Genomic DNA, 19,717 nt, shown 5'->3' with positions numbered 1-19,717 from the left:
AAAGTACATTTTTATTTGCAGCAAAGTTATAAGATAGATAGTACTTTTTAAATTAATTAATTTGGCCATAGAGTATGTTCAATCTTAGTTTCCTGACCAGGGATTGAACTGTGTCCCCTGCACTGGAAGCACAGAGTCTTAACCACTGGACCACCAGGGAAGTCCCAATATGTACTTTCAAAAGTACATATTGAAACTCAGTACCTGAAAATTGAAATGTGATGTTCAATTACATCTGAAGTTAAAAAAAAAAAGTATTTAAAAATCAAACACAGCACTTCAATTTCTTTAAGCTATTTCCTTTATTTCAAAGTGTCAAAAAACTAAAGATATTCCGGTACACACACATATACTATGAATCTAAGAATTCAGAACTATGCAAAGAATTTTTCAATATGACTTTACAAATGAAATATTTACATACTTTAGCATAGTGCTTAATACTTATTTTTGAATTCTATTGCTGATGCTACTTCTAAAGAGCAATGACTCTTTAGAAAAATATTAAAGGGATGCCTTTTCTTTTGTAAAGTGCTTATTAGCAGCCATATCCAAAAGCCAGGGTTTTCAGAAATACATAATATTAAAAGGTGCTCAAAGAGTCACTTCTTACAGAATCGAAAATGCCATTTTGTAACTTTGCACATGTAAACTGATTTTATCTGCATTAATGAAGGATTGCTTTCAATGGCCCTCAACTATATACTTCAAATCAAGATAGTGCTATTAGCATTAGCAGCGTGAACAGTAACAGCAGAACAAACAGCAGCACATTTTAAATAGATCACAGCAGACTAGAAAAACTGTAACAGCTTTTGGATATGTTACACATCCAAGAGTGGGCCTTCTCTTTCACTCTGTATACATGGTAAACATTTAAAAAAATAATAAAAAACATTATCTTGTCTCTCTATCAGAACATTTTACAGTATATGAAGGAATTCAGATTCTTGTACCAATTAGGCAAATTCTCGTTTCTATATAGAGCAGCCTTTATTTTTTCAAAATTTAAAACAAAGCCTAAAAAAAAGAAAAGAGGAAAGAAAGAAAACCTATTTCCACCAAGATGGCAAGAAGGAATTAACAAATGAAACACCAAACACTAAAACACCTGAGGGAAGAAAACATGAACAATTTTGAATTTTTTTTTAAAGGTTTATATAAACATTCCAAAAAGGAATTCATTTTCAACTGTGAAATATCTGACTTCATTTTAATCATATATCACCTTCATTTGATATTAATAATTTAGAAAAAAAATAAGCATCATCTTAGCTGAACTGCATTCTGTATCAGACTCTACTGACTCATGCCTGCAGTATAAACCATTCAATAGTCTTAGAGTGAGCATCCCCTCAGGTCCCTATTTTCTGAATCTTAAAGGGTTTTTTTACACCTCCTTTTCCTCTCTTCCAAAACTCCCCATATCTTCCAAGAGAAAAATCCCTATTAAAAAAAAAATCACAATTTAAATACAGTGTGACAATGCTACATTTGATTTAAAATAGTAATAAATTATAAATTGCCAAATAATTTAATATTTCACAATGCAAATCCCTGGTATAAAAAAGAATCCATCTTGCCCTGAATATAATAAAGCAGTCCAGTGATTTCAAATTACTTATGAAATAAAGGCAAAAATAAGGTGTAAAATACTATTTATAAAAGTCAAGTAAGAAACCAGTTATCATAAATCTTTTTACAAAGATAAATGTAATGTGCCTTCCCAATTCTAAAAATTGTTTGGGAGGTTTATAATTAGTGGTTTCAAAAATGACTTTAAGGAAACTAGAGATGGAATTACATATTAATTGTAATATATGACATATTAAATATATGTGATAATAACACTGCAATGATGAGAAATTTAATCTTTGGACCTGCTACTTTTCGGCAAGTACATTTTTTTCAAAGTCTTTGCTATAACTGATTAATTTTTAAATTGTTAGTTTTCAAAAACTTTGCTATTTGAGATACTATGTTAACCAAGGAAATACAGGAAGTCTCATTAACAATATGTCTACAAAACAAAACAAAGATTGTTCTTGTATCTTTCGTTATTTTAACAAATACACTTTAAAATAGACAACATTGCTATGCCTGGAAATTAAAAATACCCAAACCGTTAAAAATGGGGTGGAAAAGGAAAGAAAAACTGAAAATTCTTATTTAAAAATAAATCTGAAGTCCTTGCATTTCTTAAGAACTTGACTTGTCAAATCACAGTTTATCTTCTTTTGGACCAAGCTGTGTCTTCCACCATTCATCCATGGGATAAGATGCTGATTCTCCATTCTGTAGGTTTCAATTGGAATTTTCTTGAATGTTTGCAAAGCTTGTACTGGACTTGAGACGTTTCGCTACATAAATCAAAAGTATTATATTTTAACTTAAATTTCATTCTCCAAACATGATAGTTCATTATTTTATGTAAACTATAGTGTTCATCTATTAATTCTATGTTTGAATCTGAATCTATTCAATCTTATAAGAATTAAATCTACATCTATTTTTTTCTACTAAACTCAAAAACATAACTTTGCTAGAAGCTCATGACTTTGTTGGAAGCAGTACCAAATAAAACAGACAACTTATGTCATTCTGAACCTTACAATCTTAAATATGTTATATAAGTGAAAATACTCTAGTTAAAAAATGGAAGTGCTATAAAGTATAATAATAAAATTATATATTTGGAAGTCTAATCTAGAAATCCAAATCTAAGTTTCCTTGAAAGAATTCAATGAAAGAATTCTGCAATGTTTAAAAAAATTTTAAACAGTTTACAAAGCAAAGTGAGTTGGACATTACACACACTGCACAAACATAAATGGCTGCTAGTAAAATATATGCAACCAATTTTGATTATGGTGTTGATAGGACTGAGTCATTAGAGTTAATAGACAAAATCATGGTTACTGGCTAGGTAATATGTTTTGTTCTTAAACATGTTTCTCATGTTCCAGAAATTAAAAACAACCATGCCATAGTGAAGGTAACTTACGCTGGATAACTAAGGAATCTCTCTACTTCAGAGGTTCTCAACACTAGAACAGAGGTTATGATTTAGGTTTCCAGTGGTATTCAGGCATCTGGTTGTGCTTTTTCTTTTTGTTTTTTGAAAGCTTTGCAGACAACTTTGATGTATGGCCATGGATGAGAATGACTATTCTAGTTTCTATCAGGGTCTCCCCCGACCACTCTAAAGTGCAAGATGACTACATGACTTCCTCAGACCAGTGTATGGCTTCAGAGTAAACTTAAAAGGAACTTAAACTAAAAAACAACCTAAGATAAAGCCTTCTTAAGCCTTCAGTGGATTTGGGGAGCAAACTAAATAAAAAAATTTTTTTAAATTATGTTGTTTGATAATTTTAAAATTATTTTAATTTGAAATTAAAAATTTAAATTATTAAATATAATATAGTTTCTAATTATCAAATTCATTAAACCAATCAGGTAGCAATACCAGTGAGTACATATAACCATTACCCTGTGGCTCAGTGATAAAGAATCTGCCTACAATGCAGGAGCCACAGGAGATGCACATTTGATCCCTGGGTTGGGAAGATCCCCTGGAGGAGAGCAAGGCAACCCACTCCAGTATTCTTGCCCAGAGAATGCCATGGACAGGAGCATGGCAGGCTACAGTCCATAGCGGTGCAGAGTAGGACAGGACTGAATCGATTTAGCAGGCACACACCCACATATAACTGTAACTTCTTTGCTTCCTTATTCTCTATCTGATAAATCTCCACATCATCCAAAATTCTACCCCAGGGATCATTTAATGGTAAATTCCAATATCCCTAATGCCAAGTGCATCTTCTCTTTCTCTGCAGTCCAACCACACTTTATGCACTTCTACTACATTTGTTGTGATGATTGGATTATGGTCAGTATATTTTTTGAGGGCATCTATTGTGCCTTGCTCCTTTTTAAATCCCTAATTCCCATAGGACTTGATGAATGGGAATGTATAAAATGGTAGCATAAAGAAAAGCAAATTAAAATTTCCATGAAGTAATAGCACAAGAATTATTTGCTTATGCTAACATTTCCTTAAATTCATCATTTAATTCATAAACAATGCCTCTGAAAAACATTAATAGGTATTATGCAAAGGTCCTATTGTCAAGTTTGGGGGATATAATTAACGTTCAGGTACCTTATGAAGGTCATGTAAAGGAATATTACAGGACTAGTATTATGAGGAACACACTCTAGGAACTGCTAACTTTAAGTATAATGTTCTTTTATTACACAAATATTTTTGAGCATTTACTATGGGCCATGTAGAGAAGCTCTATACAGTCAACAAAAACAAGACCAGGAGCTGACTGTGGCTCAGATCATGAACTCCTTATTGCCAAATTCAGACTGAAATTGAAGAAAGTAGGGAAAACCACTAGACCATTCAGATATGACCTAAATCAAATCCCTTATGATTATACAGTGGAAGTGAGAAATAGATTTAAGGGACTAGATCTGATAGACAGAGTGCCTGATGAACTATGGACGGAGGTTTGTGACATTGTACAGGAGACGGGGATCAAGACCATCCCCATGGAAAAGAAATGCAAAAAAGCAAAATGGCTGTCTGGGGAGGCCTTACAAATAGCTGTGAAAAGAAGAGAAGTGAAAAGCAAAGGAGAAAAGGAAAGATACAATCATCTGAATGCAGAGTTCCAAAGAATAGCAAGGAGAGATAAGAAAGCCTTCCTCAGCGATCAGTGCAAAGAAATAGAGGAAAACAACAGAATGGGAAAGACTAGAGATTCTTCAAGAAAATTAGAGATACCAAGGGAACATTTCATGCAAAGATGGGCTCGATAAAGGACAGAAATGGTATGGACCTAACAGAAGCAGAAGATATTAAGAAGAGGTAGCAAGAATACACAGAAGAACTGTACAAAAAAGATCTTCATGACCCAGATAATCACGATGGTGTGATCACTAACCTAGAGCCAGACATCCTGGAATGTGAAGTCAAGTGGGCCTTAGAAAGCATCACCACAAACAAAGCTAGTGGAGGTGATAGAATTCCAGTTGAGCTATTTCAAATCCTGAAAGATGATGCTGTGAAAGTGTTGCACTCAATATGCCAGCAAATTTGGAAAACTCAGCAGTGACCACAGGACTGGAAAAGGTCAGTTTTCATTCCAATCTCAAAGAAAGGCAATGCCAAAGAATGCTCAAACTACCGTACAATTGCACTCATCTCACACGCTAGCAAAGTAATGCTCAAAATTCTCCAAGCCAGGCTTCAGGATTACGTGAACTGTGAACTTCCAGTTGTTCAAGCTGGTTTTAGAAAAGGCAGAGGAACCAGAGATTAAATTGCAAACATCCGCTGGATCATGGAAAAAGCAAGAGAGTTCCAGAAAAACATCTATTTCTGATTTCTTGACTATGCCAAAGCCTTTGACTGTGTGGAACACAATAAACTGTGGAAAATTCTGAAAGAGATGGGAATACCAGACCACCTGACCTGCCTCTTGAGAAATTTGTATGCAGGTCAGGAAGCAACAGTTAGAACTGGACATTGAACAACAGACTCGTTCCAAATAGGAAAAGGAGTACATCAAGGCTATATATTGTCACCCTGCTTATTTAACTTATATGCAGAGTACATCATGAGAAATGCTGGGCTGGAAGAAGCACAAGCTGGAATCAAGATTTCCGGGAGAAATATCAATAACCTCAGATAGGCAGATGACACCACCCTTATGGCAGAAAGTGAAGAGGAACTAAAAAGCCTCTTGATGAAGGTGAAAGAGGAGAGTGAAAAAGTTGGCTTAAAGCTCAACATTCAGAAAACGAAGATCGTGGCATCCGGTCCCATCACTTCATGGGAAATAGATGGAGAAACAGTGGAAACAGTGTCAGACTTTATTTTTTTGAGCTCCAAAATCACTGCAGATGGTGACTGCAGCCATGAAATTAAAAGACGCTTACTCCTTGGAAGAAAAGTTATGACCCACCTAGATAGCATATTCAAAAACAGAGACATTACTTTGCCAACAAAGGTCCGTCTAGTCAAGGCTATGGTTTTTCCAGTGGTCATGTATGGATGTGAGAGTTGGATTGTGAAGAAAGCTGAGCGCCGAAGAATTGATGCTTTTGAACTGTGGTGTTGGAGAAGACTCTTGAGAGTCCCTTGGACTGCAAGGAGATCCAACCAGTCCATTCTGAAGGAGATCAGCCCTGGGTGTTCTTTGGAGGGAATGATGCTAAAGCTGAAACTCCAGTACTTTGGCCACCTCATGCGAAGAGTTGACTCACTGGAAAAGACTCTGATGCTGGGAGGGATTGGGGGCAGGAGGAGAAGGGGACGACAGAGGATGAGATGGCTGGATGGCATCACTGACTCTATGGACTTGAGTGTGAGTGAACTCCGGGAGTTGGTGATGGACAGGGAAGCCTGGGGAGAAGGCAATGGCACCCCACTCCAGTACTCTTGCCTGGAGAACCCCATAGACGGAGGAGCCTGGTAGGCTGCAGTCCATGTGGTTGCTAAGAGACTGACATGACTGAGTGGCTTCGCTTTCACTTTTCACTTTCATGCATTGGAGAGGGAAATGGCAACCCACTCCAGTGTTTTTGCCTGGAGAATCCCAGGGACAAGGGAGCCTGGTGGGCTGCCGTCTATGGGGTCACACAGAGTCGGACACGACTGAAGTGACTTAGCAGCAGCAGTAGAAGGGAGGCCTGGTGTGCTGCGATTCATGGGGTCGCAAAGAGTCCAACACAGCTGACCGACTGAACTAAACTGAACTGAACTGATGTACTTTCTAGATGCTGGTGATATAGTGGTGAGCAAGATAAACTAAATCCATTTTCTGATGGAACTTACAGTTGAGTCAGGGTAGACAAACAAATAAGGTAGAAAATAAGTGGAAAAGTTAATTTAAACAGCAATTAAATGCTATTAAAGAAAGATGATATATAAGAACTAAACAAAAGGTGTATTCTTAGGTTGGGGAGATGGTCATAGAAGGTCTTTTTTGGTCATAAAAGGTCTCTTAGGTCTTTGACTTCAGACCTGGATGACAAGAAGCCAGTCAAGGCAAGTGGGGAGGGCAAATGTAAGAGCCTTGGAAGGAGGGCAGTGTGAATGAATTGGTGTCTGAGAGGAGAAGAAACCTACACACAGCATCATGAGTACGGAGAAGGGTGGATGCAAGTAGTTTAGGAAGGCAGATGGGAGTCAGATCACATGCAGCTTGGAGAGCAGACCCTAGAATAAGTTTGTATTTTATTCTAGGTGCAACAGGTACATAGGAAGGGTTTCAAATGGGAGAGGAGCATGGTAAAATTTATGTTTAAAAATTCACTCTAGCTGGTATATGGAAAATGGATTGTAGGGGGTCAAGAAATTAATGTACAGATATCAGTCAAGGGACTCCTGAATTAGTGCTGACAAGGGACAATATATTTAAGATGTATTTTTGGAAATAGGGCTGGCAGTATTTGCTGATGAATTTAAAGGAGTGGGGAAGTGAATATGGGAATGGGGAAATAAAAGAAAAAGAATTAAGAAAATAGAAAGACATGAAAAGAAATTAAGAGACAAGATTTGTGACTTGTACAACCAGGTGAACTCTTACTGTTCAGTTCAGTTCAGTAGCTCAGTCATGTCCAAATCTTTGTGATGCCATGGACTGCAGCATGCCAGGCTTCCCTGTCCATCCCCAACTCCTGGTGCCTACTCAAACTCACGTCCATTGAGTTGGTGATGCCACCCAACCATCTCAGACACTGTCATCCCTTTCTCCTCCCGCCTTTTTCAATATTTCCCAGCATCAGGGTCTTTTCCAATGAGTTAGTTCTTCACATCAGGTGGCCAAAGTATTGGAGTATCAGCTTCAGCATCAGGCCTTCCAATGAATAGTCAGGACTGATTTCCTTTAGGATGGACTGGTTGGATCTCCTTGCAGTCCAAGGGACTCTCAAGAGTCTTCTCTAAGACCACAGTTGAAAAGCATTAATTCTTCGGTGCTCAATTTTCTTTATAGTCTAACTCTCACATCCATACAGACTATTGGAAAAACCATAGCTTTGATCAGACGGACCTTTGTTGGCAAAGTAATGTCTCTGCTTTTTAATATGCTGTCTAGGTTGGTCATAGCTTTTCTTCAAAGGAGCAAGCGTCTTTTAATTTCATGGCTACAGTCACCATCTGTAGTGATTTTGGAGCCCCCCAAAATAAAGTCTCTCACTGTTTCCGTTGTATCCCCATCTATCTGCCATGAAGTGATGGGACCAGAGGCCACGATCTTTGTTTTCTAAATGTTGAGTTTTAAGCCAACTTTTCCACTCTTCTCTTTCACTGTCACCAAGAGGCTCTTTAGTTCCTCTTCACTTTCTGCCATAAGGGTGGTGTCATCTGCGTATCTGAGGTTACTGATATTTCTCCCAGCAATCCTGATTCCAGTGCTTCATTTAGCCTGGCATTTCTTATGATGTACTATGCATGTAAGTTAAATAAGCAGGATGACAATAGACAGCCTGGATATACTTCTTTCCCAATTTGGAACCAGTCTGTTGTTCCACGTCCAGTTCTAACTGTTGTTTCTTGACCTGCCTACAATTTCTCAGGAGCCAGGTAAGGTGGTCAGGTATCCCCATCTCTTTCAGAATTTTCCAGTTTGTTGTGATCCACACAGTCAAAGGCATTGGCATAGTCAATAAAGCAGAAATAGATGTTTTTCTGGAACTCTTGATTTTTCGATGATCCAGCGGATGTTGGCAATTTGACTGATCTCTGGTTCCTCTGCCTTTTCTAAATCTAGATTGAACACCTGGAAGTTCAAGGTTCACGTACTGTTGACCTGGCTTGAAGAATTTTGAGCATTACTTTGCTAGCATGTGAGATGAGTGCAATTGTGCGGTAGTTTGAGCATTCTTTGGCATTGCCTTTCTTCGGAATTGGAATGAAAACTGACCTTCTCCAGTCCTGTGGCCACTGCTGAGTTTTCCAAATTTGGTGGCATATTGAGTGCAACACTTTCACAGCATCATCTCCCAGGATTTGAAATAGCTCAACTGGAATTCCATCACTTCCACTAGCTTTGTTCATAGTGATGTTTCCTAAGGCCCACTTGACTTCACATTCCAGGATGTCTGGCTCTAGGTCAGTGATCACACCATTGTGGTTATCTGAGTCATGAAGATCTTTTTTGTATAGTTCTTCTGTATATTCTTGCCACCTCTTCATAATATCTTCTGCTTCTGTTAGGTCTATACCATTTCTGTCCTTTATTGAGCCCATCTTTACATGAAATGTTCTCGTGGTATCTCTAATTTTCTTGAAGAGATCTCTAGTCTTTCTCATTCTATTCTTTTCCTCTATTTATTTGCACTGACCACTGAGCAAAGCTTTCTTATCTCTCCTTGCTATTCTTTGGAACTCTGCATTCAAATGGATATATCTTTCCTTTTCTCCTTTGCCTTTAGCTTCTCTTCTTTCCTCAGTTATTTGTAAGCCCTCCTCAGACAGCCATTTTGCCTTTTTGCATTTCTTTTTCTTAGGGATGGTCTTAATCACTGCCTCCTGTACAATGTCATGAAACTCCGACCATAGTTCTTCAGGCATTCTGTCTATCAGATCTAATCGCTTGAGTCTATTTATCACTTCCACTGCATAATTGTAAGGGATTTGATTTAGGTCATACCTGAATGGTCTAGTGGTTTTCCCTACTTTCTTCAATTTCAGTCTGAATTTGGTAATAAGGAGTTCATGATGTGAGCCACAGTCAGCTCCCTGTCTTGTTTTTGCTGACTGTATAGAGCTTCTCCATCTTTGGCTGCAAAGAATATAATCAATCTGATTTTGGTTTTGATCATCTAGTGATGTCCATGTGTACAGTCTTCTCTTTTGTTGTTGGAAGAGGATGTTTGCCACGACCAGTGAGTTCTCTTGGCAAAACTCTGTTAGCCTTTGCCCTGCTTCATTCCGTACTCCAAGGCCAAATTTGCCTGTTACTCCAAGTATCTCTTGACTTCCTACTTTTGCATTCCAGTCCCCTATAATGAAAAGGACATCTTCTTTGGGTGTTAGTTCTAGAAGGTCTTGAAGGTCTTCATAGAATTGTTCAAGTTAAGCTTCTTCAGCATTACTAGTTGGGGCATAGGTTTGGATTACTGTGATACTGAATGGCTTCCCTTGGAAATGAACAGAGATCATTCTGTCGTTTTTGAGAGTGCATCCAAGTACTGTATTTTGGACTCTTTTGTTGACAATGAGGGCTACTCCATTTCTTCTAAGGTATTCTTGCCCACAGTAGTAAATGTAATGGTCATCTGAGTTAAATTCACCTATTCCAATCCATTTTGGTTCACTGATTCCTAAAATGTAGATGTTCATTCTTGCCATCTCCTGTATGACCACTTCCAATTTGCCTTGATTCATGGGCCTAACATTCAGGTTCCTATGCAATATTGTTCTTTATGGCACTGGACTTTACTTCTATCACCAGTCACATCTACAACTGGGTATTGTTTTTGCTTTGGCTCTGTCTCTTCACTCTTTCTGGAGTTATTTTTCCATTGTTCTCCAGTAGCATACTGGGCACCTACTGACCTGGGGAGTTCATCCTTCAGTGTACTATCTTTTTGCCTTTTCATTCTGTTCATGGGGTTCTCAAGGCAAGAATACTGAAGTGGTTTGCCATTCTCTTCTCCAGTGGACCATGTTTTGTCAGAACTCTCCACCATGACCCGTCCATCTTGTGTGGCCCTACACGGCATGGCTCAGTTTCACTGAGTTAGACAAGGCTGTAGTCCCTGTGATCAGTTTGATTAGAGTTCTCTGATTGTGATTTTCATTCTGTCTACCCTCTGATGGATAAGGGTAAGAGGCTTATGGAAGCTTCCTGATGGGAAAGACTGACAGAGAGGGAAACTGTGTCTTGTTCTCATAGGGGCCATGCTCAGTAAATCTTTAATCCAATCAAACAAAGACACTGGTCAGAAGTAGTATGTGTCTCCTGCAGCGTTAAATAGATTTGCAAAGCAAATACAATGCTAAACTTTAAAGGTACACGAAGCCCTGAAAAATAGTTTCTCAACAGTGAGGTCTCTGCAATGTTTTGTTATTATTCTAAATAAATGCTTTTAAGACTGACTTATGACATATTTACAGAATTCTGACATCTTCAAAATACTTTACTAAATACACCCATGATAAAGACTCTCTGCATTGTGCAAACTGATCTACAAGTAATCTTTTTTTAAGTCAGATATATTAGAAGTGAAGTTAGATAAATCATGAAGAAATGCCAGAAAAAGATTTACAGGGAAAAAAATTTTATATCCTAGGTTCCTAGACTAGGAATAATATTTCAAAGAAAAAAAGCCTGATGTTTTTCTCTAGAAAATACCCTCTTTTAGAAATACTAAAACTACTCAGGGATAAGCCCATATTTTCACTCTGATAATACAGAAGAAACATATGAGACTTGGAAGTCACTTTTCTTGGCTAGTTGAAACCTTCTAGTTAGTGCTTTTTCTGCTCTGCCCTATTTGATAGGGAGAAAGGAAAGGAATTAATACATACCGAGTATATGCCATATGTCAAATAACTTTCTTGCAACTACAATTCCAATTTGTTCATAAACAGTCTCTGTGCAAGCTACAGTTTCTCCCTACCACCTGCTGCTTGTCTGGTGGTTCTGCCATGGGTAGTTCTGCAAACGGGCCTAAAAGTGGTCTACTATTTATTTACCTATTACGGCTGTCTCAGGTTTGCAAAGCCTTTGTTGCTATTGCTCTGTTGTTGTCAACTTTATTCCGGGGAATCTAGCTTTCTCAACTAAAGCTTCTGAAAGATACTGTATACTAAAGTTTGATTATAAACTCACTTATAAACTTACACATCTCTTCCATTAGTGAACAGAGTCGTAAAATTTGAAGAAGACAGCTGTTTCAAGCTAATATACCTTGAGCTCTCAGAGTATATACTATTTCTAAAGGAGGCTTAGATTTTTTTTTAAATATAGGTTTTTATCTAAATAAAAGAATAATCGTAAAAAGAAACTTACGTAGGATGAGTTTGCGTTTCTTTTGCTCTGAGTGAAGAAAACTACTAAGGTAGAAGACAACAGGTAGAAAGAGAATGAACACAGAAACAGCGATTACAGGCACTGTGTCCCTGCAAAGGACTGAACAGTTGAAAGTTCGACTCCAAAGTTTCCGAGTAATATTCATCTGAAACAATAACAAATACTGTTACTCTGTTTTTCATTTAATTTGTCTTCAAATTCATATAATTATTTTGTTAATAACAAGACCCCAGAATTTAGACTAAATATACATCCCTAAAAAATTACTAACAGTTGAGGACAATTTCTTTTTGTAGGGAAATAAGCTGGTTCACAATTAGTCACTGTATACATTTATACCCATACAAAAATCTCATATTCAAAATTCATAATACTGTCCAAAGAATTTCAACCTTTCACAGACTTCAAACACAGAACTTGCATCAATAGAAATATAGTTAGACTGTGCTTCGTTCATTAAAAAATATTTAAAAGGGTAGCTATGTGAGGTGATAAATGTTAACTTGACTCTGGGAATTCTTTCACAGTGTAGATCAAATCATCATGTTGTATACTTTAAATATATAACAATATTATTTGTCAAATATACCTCAATAAAACTGGGGGGGAAGTGTCACAAAAACAAAAATTTTTTTTCATATGTTATCTATGTAATTTCACTGAGCTTGTTGCAATATTGTTAGAATGGAAATAAAAATATCAACTTTATAAGGCGTCTCTTTTTTCGTAAGGCTTCTCTTCAAGACATGATATCTATGCAATGCTTAATCTCTTATTTAATATATTACGAAAGATTCATACTCACGGCAAGTAATTTTTTAAGTAGGTAGTATCTAATGAGTCACAGACCCTTTATTAAGACAATGTGTGCATGTGCGCTAAGTCCCTTCAGTCATGTCGGACTCTTTGTGACCCTATGAACTGTAGCCCGCCGGGCTCCTCTTGTCCATGGGGATTCTCCAGGCAAGAACACTGGAGTGGGTTGCCAGGCCCTCCTCCAGGGATCTTCTCAACCCAGGATTGAACCGGTATCTATCCCCTTCACTGGGAGCTGGGTTCTCTACCACTAGTGCCACCTGCCAAGTCCTTATTAGACACTGTTAACAAGCAGCATGCTTTAAATACACTTAGGGGCTGCTGTACCTCGCATTTGTTGAGCTCATGATTTCTGTCAAACAGGCTAAATGATACAAGGAAACTGCCAAATTTAATGTAGAAAACTGTTCCTGCCTCAATTTTAATTGAATTTACAAATGGTGCCTTGTAAGTTTGTTGTAATTTTTGCTTATTGCAAGATGAATGTTCTAGAATAGGTTGGTCATGTTGATTTCTTCTGTAATTCAACTTATGTCATGGAGCCAATATTCATTTTTCTTCTTTATTAAAATAATTAAAGACTATTATTCTCTTTTATTGGAGGATAAGTTTTCTTTTAAATTCTTTTAAAGAGAATATAAAAATTCTTTTAAAAATATACAAATTCTTTTATATTCTTTTTAAAAGATATTTATTATTTACTTGGAACCTACTAGAAAGCCAAGTATTGACTATTCTAAACATCAGGAACAGCTGCTGCTGCTGCTAAGTCGCTTCAGTCGTGTCTGACTCTGTGTGACCCCATAGACAGCAGCCCACCAGGCTCCCCTGTCCCTAGGATTCTCCAGGCAAGAACACTGGAGTGGCTTGCCATTTCCTTCTCCAATGCATGAAAGCGAAAAGTGAAAGGGAAGTCGCTCAGTCGTGTCTGACTCTTGGCGACCCCATGGACTGCAGCCCACCAGGCTCCTCCATCCATGGGATTTGCCAGGCAGGAGTACTGGAGTGGGGTGCCAATGCCTTCTCCAAGGAACAGCAGTAACAAACAAAAATCTCCGGTACATCCATATTAAGTGCTTTTTACCATTCTAAATATTACTGATACACTATGTTCATCTCAAGCTGCTGTAATTCACACTCATCATTCTCAAACATTAGGTTTACCAATGTTGACCACAAATTATCTGCTTTTTGCCAATAATTTTTCAATTTCTTTTAACACTTCAATAATCAGGTATCACATTCCCATAAAGAGGCATGATCGCCATCTAGTGGTACCCCATGTAAAGGCAGGCTATTCAATGGAGAAGAGTTTTTGCTGACCATTCATTCACCCTATGGAGAAAGCAATGGCACCCCACTCCAGTACTCCTGCCTGGAAAATCCCATGGATGGAGGAGCCTGGAAGGCTGCAGTCCATGGGGTCGCTGAGGGTAGGACACGACTGTGAGACTTCACTTTCACTTTTCACTTTCATGCATTGGAGAAGGAAATGGCAACCCACTCCAGTGTTCTTGCCTGGAGAGTCCCAGGGACGGGGGAGCCTGGTGGGCTGCCGTCTATGGGGTCGCATAGAGTCGGACACGACTGAAGTGACTTAGCAGCAGCAGCATTCAACCTATATACATGTTACTAAGGGCCTGCTATTTGCCAGGTGCTATCCTAGAAAACTAAACAGTGAACAAAAAAGGACATGAAGTCCTTGTCCTCCTGAGGCTTATATTTTTTAGTAAGGAGAGAAAGACTGCAAATAAGGAAACAAAACTTTTTCAGATGGTAATAGATACAAAGAAATAAAGCAAGAGGATAGGAAGTAATTGAGGAATGGCTTCAGAAACACGTAATAACAAAACCTAGAGACTTCCTGAATTAGTAACAAGTGCACAAGAAACTAAAATGCAAACATCTAACAATACCCATACCTCTGAAAATGACACTCATCATCAAATTTAAAAAACAGGATGTATAAATGGAGTATAATCAATAAAAATATTAAATCACTATGTTGTATACTTGAAACTAATATAATATTGTAAGTCAACTATACTTTAATAAAAAGTACCAAATATACTAAATTATCAACTTGTTGATGAAGTATCTGATTAATTTCCATTTTAGCCTTACATATCAGGATATTCTAAAACATACTACTTAGCAACTAGTTATTTCTGGTTGAAGACAGCATATGCAGATTCTAATAATAACAGAAGGCATATTCAACACTGCAAAACATATATTGTTTCACAAGCAAAGTACTTACTGCATCCTCCACGTCAATGCATAAATGTGTTCCAAATTCAGCCTTGCTTTCACGTTCATTTATTTTTTGCATTTCACCGTACAGACTACTCAGAGTTGTATATGCTTCACGACAGTTTTTGCATACTTCCGAATAATTTCTTAACTGAAGACTGTGTGTGCTCCCCTAAAACATCAAAGGCACATGTGATACACGTTACGCCTGTAATACACACACTAAACATTGAATTTTAATTAAATTTCCTAGAAGAAATAATAGAGTGCATTAAAGTGCTGAGCTGTGATGTGGGGAAGGTTGCTAAACCACTGTGAGTCTTGGTTTTATCACCTATAAAGTAGGGATACCCTTACCTGTATTACAGGTCCCAAGGAATAAAGACTGATGTATAACACATAGCAAAATGTTTGGCACTTTCTAGTTGCCCCTGAATTTTGAGAACGACAGCACTAACCACTGTTAACTGAGAACAAAACTAGCTCATACACCAAATTAATGATACCTACACACCAAAAATTTCCTAAGTTATCTTGTCATTTATATATCTGCCCTTATCTATCCTGCTGCTGCTGCTGCTGCTGCTGCAGCGCTTCAGTCGTGTCCGACTCTGTGCGACCCCATAGACAGCCCACTAGGCTTCCCCGTCCCCGGGATTCTCCAGGCAAGAACACTGGAGTGGGTTGCCATTTCCTTCTCCAATACGTGAAAGTGAAAAGTGAAAGTGAAGTCGCTCAGTCGTGTCTGACTCTAGCGACTCCATGGACTGCAGCCCACCAGGCTCCTCCGTCCATGGGATTTTCTAGGCGAAAGTACTGGAGTGGGGTGCCATTGCCTAAAGTATGCTCCTGCCTGTACTGAACGTGAACACTGAAGTCTACCTTATTGAGACAGAGGACTTTATTGATGAATAAGGAAAAGGCACCTAAACTACATTCCTTCCTCAACCCTCTTTACCCCAAGGCTTACAATCCAGGCCTTTCTGGTCAACAAAAAGGAACTAATACCAATGAACTGTATAACCTGAAATGAAGGTAATGGGTATAAGACATAATGTTAGTGGATATTAACCTTTTCCACTTCTAGTACTAACACTTATTATTTCAAGAACAAGTTTGCTAAACAGTTCACACTTTTGTTTTCTATTCCATTTATTCTTTACCTTGGAGCCTGAAGAAATAACATTAACTGACTGCTGGAATGAAAGAAAAAAGAAAAAAGTTACAGAAATCAAGCTGATGGAGCCTCTACAACATTACCCTCACTATCCGACAGAGAAACTCAGTCTCTGTTCAGTTCTACCACAAGAAATAGCCCATTGCCTGTTTTTCATAGAACAAATGTACACTTACCTAAATATGTTCAATCAAAAATTGAGCCTAATGCCTTGATAGAGGAGTATAATTTTGTCATTTATATTAAAACTTAAAATGTACATATCTTTTGACATTGCAATTTCACTTCTAGGAATTTACCAGACAGATAAACATGGATAATACCACCAGCCCTGCCAAGGGCAAGTAGAACCATGACTGACCCCAAAGCCAGCATGCCCTCCTCTGAGGACCTTGTGGCTATCATGTCCATCTGTCCATGGGTCTTTCTTTGCTCTGAGTAACTCCAAAAGGGAGCTGCAGTTTATCTGAGCTCGAGTGCTGGGCAGAGGCAGCTGACCACAAACCAGACAGGCAGTCCTCCAAAGAAGCGAGGGAAGAGGATAGCTTGAACCTCGGAAGAACACATGGGGCCAGGAGAGCAGACAGTTGGAGACCTCTGGCTCCAGCCAGTCTGGGGGTCAAGGGCGAAATCTGAATGCAGGTCAAGAAGCAACAGTTAAAACTGGACATGGAACAACACACTGGTTCCAAATTGAGAAAGGAGTACGTCAAGGCTGTATATTGTCACCTGCTTACTTAACCTATATGCAGAATACATCATGCGAAATGCCGGGCTGGATGAAGCACAAAGCTGGAATCAAGACTGCCAGGAGAAATATCAAGAACCTCAATACACAGATGACCTTATGGCAGAAAGTGACTAGGAACTAAAGAGCCTCTTGATGAAAGTGAAAAACCTGGCTTAAAACTCAACATTCAAAAAACGAAGACCATGGCATCTAGTCCCATTATTTCATGGCAAATAGATGGGGAAACAGTGGAAACAGTAAGAGACTTTATTTTTGGGGGCTCCAAAATCACTGCAGATAGTGACTGCAGCCATGAAATTAAAAGACGCTTACTCCTTGGAAGGAAAGCTATGACAAACCTAGACAGCATATTAAAAAGCAGAGACATTATTTTGCTGACAAAGGTCTGCCTGATCAAAGCTATGTTTTTTCCAGTAGTCATGTATGGATGTGACAGTTGGACTATAAAGAAAGCTGAGCACCAAAGAATTAATGCTTTTGAACTGTGGTGTTGGAGAAGACTCTTGAGAGTCCCTTGGACTGCAAGGAGATCCAACCAGTCCATCCTAAAGGAAATCAGTCCTGAATATTCATTGGAAGGACTGATGCTGAAGCTGAAACTCCAATACTCTGGCCACCTGATGGGAAGAAGCAATTCATTGGAAAAGACCTGATGCTGGGAAAGACTGAGGGCAGGAGGAGAAGGGGACAACAGAGGATGAGATGGATGGCATCACTGTCTCAATGGACATGAGTCTGAGCAAACTCCAGGAGTTGGTGATGGACAGGGAAGCCTGGCATGCTGCAGTCCATGGGGTCACAAAGAGTCAGACATGACTGAGAGCCTGAACTGAACTGAACTGATACCCCAAAAGGACTGTCCTTGTTTGTAACAGTAAAATACTGAACCAAACAAAAATCTCCATCAATATAAAGACTGACTGACTAATTGGTGGCATGTGTGTGCTGCTGTGTTTAGTCGCTCAGTCATGTCTAATTCTTTGTGACCCCATGGACTGTTGTCTGCCAGGCTTCTCCGTCTATGGGATTCTCCAGCCAAGAATACTGGAGTGGGTTGCATGCCCTCTTTCAGGGGATCTTCCCAACCCAAATGGTGGCATAGTCAAACAATAAAAAAGCCCTGTGATGTTTGAAACAAATGAGGAAGTAGGATTCTCGGAAGATGATGACATCAGCATGTGCCTGTCTCCTGATTTCTTTTCTGAAGAGACTCAAGAATAGACCATAAACCCAGGCCCCTGAAGAGCACTGCAAATTACAAAGGCATGCCACGCACATCTCATGGGAAGGCTCTACGACAGCTATCACACCATTCCCAGGGAAACTAGCTGGCAACACAGTCTCTTGTGACCCTCTAGCCCCTGCAACCACCCACTGTCCTCTAGAGATGCGAGGGGCTGGCAAAATAGCTCCACCCTGCCTGCAAGGCCATCCACAAAAAGCAGTCTCCACACCCACCAAGACAGTCCAGCCTCCAGAAAAGCTACCGGTAAATACACACTGACATAAGATGGATTTGGTCTGGAACTTAAACCCACATCCCTGCCTCATCGTTGAGCCAGAAGCCACTGCCACAGCCAATACCATCAATTTCACTGCTACCACCTATCTCTTTAGCTAGTTCCCCTCCCTTCTGTAACACACACACACACACGCACACGCACACGCAGACACACCCATGTAACACTGGCGTTGCCCTCCCCCACACATCCTATAAAACACTAGCATTGCCCAGAACTCAGGCCTCTTTATCACTTCTACCTACACTCACATCCAAGTCTCCAGGCTTGATACTATCTGTACCTGATGACTTAAATCTACAGCTCCAGCTCATACCTCTTCCCGATAATAAATAAACCGATCAACCATTCAATTCAAGGAACAAGAAAAATGACAAAACCAAAGGAATATAGGAGGATAATCAGTGCAAAAGCATAAATTAACACATTAAGAAAAATAAAATAGAAACTGATAAAGACAATTGCGGATTTTCAAAAAGACAAATACAAACATACCTTCAACAAGCCTAAATAAAATTCAAGGGAAAAAAGGTCTCATAAGTACAGCATTTAAAGTAAGAAAGGAAATGTAGCTACATATATAATAGAAATTTTAAGGAGTAACCAATTACTAAATGCAATGCATTATCCTGGAATGAATCCTGACACAGAAAAAGGATATTAGTAGGAAAACTGGTGAAATCAGAATGAAGTCTGGCATTTAGTTAAGAGTTATGTACCAATGTTCATTTCTTATTTATGACTAATGTACTGTGGTAATATAAGGTGAACATGAGAAGAAACTGGGTCAAGGTATACAGGAATTCTCTGTATTACCTTTGTAACTTTTATAAAAATCTAAAATCATTCCAAAATAAAACATTTTAAAATAGCCAGTTAAAATCTGTAGTGGGGGAAGAAAAGATACAACTCCCAAAGGCACCAAACACTACATAATAATACCTTGAAATAGGGACTTTTCCAGTGGTCCAGTGGTTGGGAGTCTGCCTTGCAATGTTGGGGATGTGGGTTTGACCCCTGATCAGGGAACCAGGATGCCACATGCCACAGAACAACTAAGCCTGTGCACCACAACCACTGAGTCTGCGTGCTCTGGAGCTTGTATGCCACAACTAGAGAGTCCGTGTGCCACAAC

At 38.8% G+C, this 19,717-nt stretch overlaps 1 protein-coding gene across 2 annotated transcripts in view; it reads right to left on the bottom strand.

The window, feature by feature from the left end:
• Positions 1–278: 278 nt before the first annotated feature.
• OSTM1 (osteoclastogenesis associated transmembrane protein 1) overlaps positions 279–19,717 on the bottom strand; it is a 42,909-nt gene continuing 23,470 nt past the window's right edge. The window contains exons 4-6 of one of the 2 annotated variants that reach the window (XM_019967264.2): positions 15,142–15,306; positions 12,045–12,210; positions 279–2,360 (exon numbers count right to left, since the gene is read on the bottom strand). In XM_019967264.2, the coding sequence (XP_019822823.2) occupies positions 2,305–2,360; positions 12,045–12,210; positions 15,142–15,306 (387 nt within the window). In that variant the 3' untranslated portion in view covers positions 279–2,304. The remainder of the gene's footprint in view (positions 2,361–12,044; positions 12,211–15,141; positions 15,307–19,717) is intronic. The other variant, XM_070795993.1, reaches the window with a different exon arrangement.

Source organism: Bos indicus, chromosome 9 (genome assembly GCF_029378745.1).
Source record: "Bos indicus isolate NIAB-ARS_2022 breed Sahiwal x Tharparkar chromosome 9, NIAB-ARS_B.indTharparkar_mat_pri_1.0, whole genome shotgun sequence".
NCBI lineage: Eukaryota > Metazoa > Chordata > Mammalia > Artiodactyla > Bovidae > Bos > Bos indicus.
Note: the sequence above shows the minus strand (reverse complement) of the source record. Positions and strands in the feature narration are given on the sequence as shown.